The 7,848-nt window shown below is 57.3% G+C and overlaps 2 protein-coding genes across 2 annotated transcripts; both read right to left on the reverse strand.

Moving 5' to 3' along the window:
* Positions 1-356: 356 nt before the first annotated feature.
* Positions 357-2,816, reverse strand: LOC132080489 (protocadherin beta-15-like). The gene has a single exon (XM_059483684.1). The coding sequence runs from the start codon at positions 2,799-2,801 to the stop codon at positions 357-359; it is 2,445 nt and encodes an 814-aa protein (XP_059339667.1). The 5' UTR covers positions 2,802-2,816.
* Positions 2,817-4,788: 1,972 nt separating this feature from the next.
* On the reverse strand, positions 4,789-7,239 carry LOC132080401 (protocadherin beta-15-like). The gene has a single exon (XM_059483557.1). The coding sequence runs from the start codon at positions 7,231-7,233 to the stop codon at positions 4,789-4,791; it is 2,445 nt and encodes an 814-aa protein (XP_059339540.1). The 5' UTR covers positions 7,234-7,239.
* Between the last annotated feature and the right edge of the window lie 609 nt (positions 7,240-7,848).

The raw sequence follows: 7,848 nt of genomic DNA on the forward strand, positions 1-7,848 counted from the left end.
ATTTCAGTGAGGATATTATTTGATATCGTCCAAAGCTCAGAATAAAGGATCCTCTGTCTTGTCAGCCAGCAAGAAAAAAAAGAGCAGAGGTGTGATTGATAAGCACACACTTAAAACCTGTTAGAAAGGGCAGTGACAGAGCTGAATCCAATTACTTAATAAGTGAGAGAAGCTTGGCTTCTTTAACTTCGTAATTCTTTTTGGAGTGGTAGATATTAGCGCTAAATAGAATTTTCAAGAAATTGTTTAAACCTATAAGAAAAAAAAATATATAATCAGGAAGAATCATTGCCCAATGCACCAGCCTGGATCCCATCCTCTCAAGATCCATGAAGCATCAGTCTGTGCAGACCCAGCTAGTCAAAAGAAAGAGCGTTGAATTGTCCTGCAGAGAGAGTGCCAGCATTGTCTGGGGCCATGTCCTCGCTGCTGACAGGGACACCGGGGAAATCCTGTTCCTCACCGGGGCCCTGGCCCACGGCGCAGTGCTGTGGGGGCAGGCTGGGCAGGATGGGCTTGAGGAATCTGAACTCGCTGTTGCCCGAGCCCGTGGTGAGGCTGATCTCGTAGCAATAGGCGCGGGGCAGGGTCCCTGCAGCGGCTGCATCGGCCAGGCCGCTCTGCAAGGTGTCGGCAGCATAGAGCACAGGGCCAGCCTTCAGCTCCTTCCTCCTGCACACCTTGAGAGCCAGCAGCACTGCCGTGGAGATGAGGAAGAGGAGGAAGACAAAGACCAAGGCAATGATTAAATAGGTGGTCAGGGAGGCGGCAGCCTGATCCTCGCTGGCCGGGCTGCTGTGCGGCAGGCGCACGTCGGAGAAGTCCTTGAGCAGGAGAGCGCTGAGAGCTGCCGTGGCTGACAGCGGGGGCTTGCCGTTGTCTCTGACCAGCACCACCAGCTTCTGCTTGACGCTGTCTCTCTCTGTCACCGGCCTCCTGAGACGCACCTCGCCGCTTTGCAGGCCCACGGAAAACAGGCCTGGGTCGGTGGCCCTGAGCAGGTGGTAGGAGAGCCACGAGTTCTGTCCCGAGTCGGCATCGACGGCCACCACTTTGCTGATGAGGTAGCCCGCCTCAGCCGACACGGGCACCAGCTCACTGGAGGCCGGGCCGCTCTCCTGGGCCGGGTAGAGCACCAGCGGGGCGTTGTCGTTCTCGTCCAGCACCACCAGGCGCACGGTGACGTTGGCTCTCAGCGGAGGAGAGCCCGCGTCAGAGGCACTGACAGTCACCTCGGTCTGCCTCAAGCGCTCGTAGCCCAGGGGCCGCAGCACAAACTCGTGTCCCTTCTCCGAGTTCACCGAGATGCAGGAGCACCAGGCCCGCTCTGGCCCTTGCTCTGCTGCCAGGGAATAGCTCACCTTGGCATTCAGCCCCACGTCAGCATCTGCAGCGCTCACGGCTCCCACAAACACCGTGGGCACGTTGTTCTCACGCACGTACATGGTGTAGGAGGTCTGGTTGAAGACGGGGGCATTGTCATTGACGTCGGAGATGTCCACGGTGAAGGTGTGCGTGCTGGTGAGAGGAGGCGAGCCCGCATCTGCTGCCGTCACACTGAGGATGTGCTGAGGCGTCTCCTCGCGGTCCAGCGTGCTCACTGTCACCAGCTCATAGTAATTCTTGTAGGCTGGCCGCAGGGAGAAGAAGAGCTGATCCTGCAGGGCACAGGAGATCTTCCCGTTGGCACCAGAATCCCGGTCCCTGACCGTAAACAGGGCAACCACCGTGCCGGGCACTGTGTTCTCGGGGAGGGGACTGCTGAAGGAACTGACCACCAGCTCTGGGGCATTGTCATTCACATCCACCACCTCCACCAACACCTTGCAGATTGCTGACAGGCCCCCACCATCTGTGGCTGTCACACTGAGCTCATGCATTTGTGCTGCCTCAAAGTCCAGTGGTTTTGTGATTTTAATTTCACCAGATATGGAATCAATCACAAATGCTGAATCACTCTGTCCCACTGCCGTGCTGAGTTGATATGAAATGTCCCCATTTGATCCTTCATCTGGATCAGTTGCCAGCACAGTCAGAACCACAGAGCCTTCTGCAACGTTTTCCAAAATCTTCGCAACGTACACCTCTTCTGTGAAGATGGGAGCATTGTCATTTGCATCTAAAATGATGATTTTCACTTCAGTGCTGCCACTTCTGGATGGAAAGCCCCCATCCTCGGCAATTACACTGAAACCCATCTCTGCCTGCTCCTCTCTGTCTAGTGGCGTTTCCAAGACCAATTCAAGATACTTCTTGCCTGAAATTCCAGTCCCAGAAGACACAGTAAAGTACTCGTTCTCAGGAGAAATGTTGTAGTCCTGGACCGTGTTGCTGCCTATATCGAGGTCCTGAGCAACCTGCAGTGGGAAACGGGACCCAGGGTCGCTTGTCTCTGGGATCTTAAAAGTCACTCTATCATTAGGGAAGACGGGGGAATGGTCATTGATATCGTCTAGACTGACCTCGACCCGAAAGAACTGCAGGGGGTTGGAGAGCAGCAGCTCGAAGGGGAGCATGCAGGTGTCGGACTGGGCGCACAGCTGCTCCCGGTCCAGCCTCCCCGCCACGACGAGGCGGCCGGAGGCGCGCTCCAAGCGAAAGTGCTGGCGGCCGTCCTCCGAGACCAGGCGGGCACGGCGAGCCGAGAGCTGCGCCGGCGTCAGCCCCGCGTCCTCGGCCAGCTCGCCCACCAGGGAGCCGCTTTCCGCCTCCTCGGCTACGGAGTAGCGGATGGGCTCGGCGCCAGCGAGCGGCAGCCCCAGCAAAGCACACACACAAAGCACTTGCCTTGCGAGCGCCATGGCGCGGCGCCGGCGGCCGCTGCCGGTGTCGGTGTCGCGGCGGGTGTCCCGGGCGATTGCGGGCGGAGAGCGGCGAAGTGCGAGCCGGGCGCCTTCCCTCGCTGTCTCAGATTCCGGCCGGCGCTCCGGAACGCAGCCGGGCTGTGCCGGCAGCGGGTGACACGGGGCAGCGCTCGCTGCCGCAGCCGTTGCCACCTCCGCCCGGCTGAGCTGGGCTGCTCTAAGCTGAACTGAGCTGATCTGGGCAGGGCTGGGCTGGTTCTGGTCTGAGCTCGCTCGGGCTGTGCCGCTCCGGGCCCGGCCGCCTCCGCTGCCGCAGCCGCTCGGCGCCGCCTTGGCCGAGGGCACCACCCAGCGGTGCGCGCTGGGACTGCAGCCGCCGCCGCCCGCAGCCCGCGCTGCCGCTCGGCCCGGCCCGCGATCCCGAAGGCAGCGAGACAGCCGGGGCCGGCAACGGAACGCGGCCTCAACCAGGGCAGCACAAAGACCAGGCTGAGCCCACAACGAGGAAGCCGCAGTTTCCGGCAGGAGAAACAGCACAGAGATAGGACGATTGGTGACAGCACGGACATGCCAATGAACACTGAATCTCCACTCTCAGGTATTTTAGCCCCCCAACATTGCTTCATTCAAGGGACACAGTGAGAAACTAACTGGCAGCATTTTGGAAGTCTTGTCAAGGGTTTCCCAGAAATAACTTGAGTACAAAGTATTCTGTCTCCTCTAAAGAAACGTATGCTCTCTTTATTTCTGTCTAACCTTTTTCTATTTCTAACCTTAGAGTTATAGCAATTTACAGTATTAAACTGCATCACTTCTGCACATCACAATGTGAGGGAGGCTTTCTGAGTATTCCATGTATCACAGACATCATTCAAACTACCAGTTATTCTAGATGCAGTGGCAGTCCCCTAGTGAAACAGGCTCAGTACATTTCAGAGGAGAAAGAGTAAACATAGGAATGCAAATACTCTGACACAAGCACAGAAGATCATACAGAGACAGGTTTCCATTCCCTTTAAAAAGCATTGGGATCAAGGAACAGCATTTAAAAGGCAAATTTCACTGTATTTTCTTAAAATTTCTTATTGACTTAACCTTCCAAAAAGCGTTTTAGTATTTGAAATTTTCCTTCAATGCATTCAATGACAATGGACATGCTTCTTCAGCTCTGTTATGTTACAGTCTACCGTAATACCCTCCGTGCTCCTGTATTTCCAAGGTAATTCTGAAGTGACAGAACATCCAAGCCCTTCTTGTAAGCCAAAGGAAGGTTTAGTTCTGCATTTTGCTGCTCTACTCTGAGCAAGATAAGGAAGATGAGACTGTGGTTGTCAATGAGTCCAAGTCACCTGCTTCCCTGCTCAGCTGGCACTGCCTGTGTTGCAGTGGCTGGGTGGGAGCAAGGCCCTGCTTCAGCATGCAGTAATTGTGAAGCATCTGCAGATATTCAATGTTGTCTGCATGGACAAACAGAGTGATAAGAAAGCAAAGCAGACAGAGCTCACATCTCATAAAGAAAAATCCAGAAGCCAAGCAAAAAAGGGCCCAGTATTCATGTGACATTGTCACACTGGACTCAAAACTTCCTGGTTTTCCAGAGGTGGGAAAATCTTTTTTGCATTTCAATGAGAGTATGAGTGGTTCGGCCAACAGTGATACTGCCTTAAAGATCATAAAAAAGATCCTCTGTCTTGTCAACCAGCAAGAGAAAGCAGACCACAGATTGAGAGCTAAACACATACATAAGCTTATTAGAAGAGGCAGTAGCAAAGTTGAAACCCCTTAGAAACTGACAAAACCTTGCTTTCTTTTATAACCTTCATTGCTTTTTGCAGTTGTATAAAATTATTGCAAAGAGAATTTGCAGGAATTTGGTTAAACCAGTAATAAATATATATTTACGATGGAGGAAGCATTACCATATGCGGCAGGCCCAGTCCTCACTTCAGAAGGCCCATGAAGCCTCAGTGTGAGCAGACCCCAGCTAGTTGAAGGAAAGAGCGTTGAACTGTCCTGCAGAGAGAGTGCCAGCATTGTCTGGGGCCATGTCCTCGCTGCTGACAGGGACACCGGGGAAATCCTGCTCCTCATCGGGGCCCTGGCCCACGGCGCAGTGCTGTGGGGGCAGGCTGGGCAGGATGGGCTTGAGGAATCTGAACTCGCTGTTGCCCGAGCCCGTGGTGAGGCTGATCTCGTAGCAATAGGCGCGGGGCAGGGTCCCTGCAGCGGCTGCATCGGCCAGGCCGCTCTGCAAGGTGTCGGCAGCATAGAGCACAGGGCCAGCCTTCAGCTCCTTCCTCCTGCACACCTTGCGAGCAACGATGACTGTGGTGGAGATGAGGAAGAGGAGGGAGACAAAGACCAAGGCAATGATTAAATAGGTGGTCAGGGAGGCGGCGGCCTGATCCTCGCTGGCCGGGCTGCTGTGCGGCAGGCGCACGTCGGAGAAGTCCTTGAGCAGGAGAGCGCTGAGAGCTGCCGTGGCTGACAGCGGGGGCTTGCCGTTGTCTCTGACCAGCACCACCAGCTTCTGCTTGACGCTGTCTCTCTCTGTCACCGGCCTCCTGAGACGCACCTCGCCGCTTTGCACGCCCACGGAAAACAGGCCTGGGTCGGTGGCCCTGAGCAGGTGGTAGGAGAGCCACGAGTTCTGTCCCGAGTCGGCATCGACGGCCACCACTTTGCTGATGAGGTAGCCCGCCTCAGCCGACACGGGCACCAGCTCACTGGAGGCCGGGCCGCTCTCCTGGGCCGGGTAGAGCACCAGCGGGGCGTTGTCGTTCTCGTCCAGCACCACCAGGCGCACGGTGACGTTGGCTCTCAGCGGAGGAGAGCCCGCGTCAGAGGCACTGACCGTCACCTCAGTCTGCCTCAAGCGCTCGTAGTCCAGGGGCCGCAGCACAAACACGTGTCCCTTCTCCGAGTTCACCGAGATGCAGGAGCACCAGGCCCACTCTGGCCCTTGCTCTGCTGCCAGGGAATAGCTCACCTTGGCATTCAGCCCCACGTCAGCATCTGCAGCGCTCACGGCTCCCACAAACACCGTGGGCACGTTGTTCTCACGCACATACATGGTGTAGGAGGTCTGGTTGAAGACGGGGGCATTGTCATTGACGTCGGAGATGTCCACGGTGAAGGTGTGCGTGCTGGTGAGAGGAGGCGAGCCTGCATCTGCTGCCGTCACACTGAGGATGTGCTGAGGCGTCTCCTCACGGTCCAGCGCGCTCACTGTCACCAGCTCATAGTAATTCTTGTAGGCTGGCCGCAGGGAGAAGAAGAGCTGATCCTGCAGGGCACAGGAGATCTTCCCGTTGGCACCAGAATCCCGGTCCCTGACCGTAAACAGGGCAACCACCGTGCCGGGCACTGTGTTCTCGGGGAGGGGACTGCTGAAGGAACTGACCACCAGCTCTGGGGCATTGTCATTCACATCCACCACCTCCACCAACACCTTGCAGATTGCTGACAGCCCTCCACCATCTGTGGCTCTCACACGGATTTCATGATGCTGTGTTGCCTCAAAGTCCAAAGGTTTTGTGAGTTTAATTTCACCAGTTATGGGATCAATCACAAATGCTGACTCACTCTCTCCCACTGCCTGGCTGAGTTGATAGGAAATGTCTCCATTAAATCCTGCATCTGGATCAGTTGCCAAAACAGTCAGAACCACAGAGCCTTCTGGCATGTTCTCTAAAGCTTTTGCAATGTACACCTCCTGTGTGAAGATGGGAGGATTGTCATTTACATCTAGAATGACAATTTTGACTTGGGTGGTCCCACTTCTGGGGGGAGAGCCCCCATCGACAGCAATAACGTTGAACCTCGTCTCTTCCTGTTCCTCTCTATCTAGTGGCTTTTCCAATACAAGTTCCAGATATTTGTCATCCTCACTGCGACTTCCATAGGAGACGCTAAAGTACTCATTCTCGGGAGAGATGCTGTAAGCCTGGATGTTGTTACTGCCAATATCAAGGTCCCGCGCACCCTCTACCGGGAAACGAGAACCCGGGACGCTCGTTTCAGGGATCCTAAAACTGACTCGATCTTCTGGGAAAACGGGTGAATGGTCATTGATATCTTTCACAGTCACCTCGATTCGAAAGAACTGCAGGGGGTCGGAGAGCAGCAGTTCGAAGGGGAGCATGCAGGTGTCGGACTGGGCGCACAGCTGCTCCCGGTCCAGCCTCCCCGCCACGACGAGGCGGCCGGAGGCGCGCTCGAAGCGAAAATGCTGGCGGCCGTCCTCCGAGACCAGGCGGGCGCGGCGAGCCGAGAGCTGCGCCGGCGTCAGCCCCGCGTCCTCGGCCAGCTCGCCCACCAGGGAGCCGCTTTCCGCCTCCTCGGCTACGGAGTAGCGGATGGGCTCGGCGCCAGCGAGCGGCAGCCCCAGCAAAGCACACACACAAAGCACTTGCCTTGCGAGCGCCATGGCGCGGCGGCGGCGCCGGCGGCCGCTGTCGATGTCGGTGTCGCGGCGGGTGTCCCGGGCGATTGCGGGCGGAGAGCGGCGAAGTGCGGGCCGGGCGCCTTCCCTCGCTGTCTCAGATTCCGGCCGGCGCTCCGGAACGCAGCCGGGGTGTGCCGGCAGCGCGTGACACGGGGCAGCGCTCGCTGCCGCAGCCGTTGCCACCTCCGCCCGGCTGAGCTGGGCTGCTCTAAGCTGAACTGAGCTGATCTGGGCAGGGCTGGGCTGGTTCTGGTCTGAGCTCGCTCGGGCTGTGCCGCTCCGGGCCCGGCCGCCTCCGCTGCCGCAGCCGCTCGGCGCCGCCTTGGCCGAGGGCACCACCCAGCGGTGCGCGCTGGGACTGCAGCCGCCGCCGCCCGCAGCCCGCGCTGCCGCTCGGCCCGGCCCGCGATCCCGAAGGCAGCGAGACAGCCGGGGCCGGCAACGGAACGCGGCCTCAACCAGGGCAGCACAAAGACCAGGCTGAGCCCACAACAGCCAAGCCGCATTCCAAGAGAGGAGAAACAGTATAGAGATAGGACGATTGGTGACAGCACTGGCATGCCAATGAACACTCTCCCGGCTGCATCTCCGCCCTCT

Source organism: Ammospiza nelsoni, chromosome 16 (assembly GCF_027579445.1).
Source record: "Ammospiza nelsoni isolate bAmmNel1 chromosome 16, bAmmNel1.pri, whole genome shotgun sequence".
In the NCBI taxonomy this organism is placed as follows: Eukaryota; Metazoa; Chordata; class Aves; order Passeriformes; family Passerellidae; genus Ammospiza; species Ammospiza nelsoni.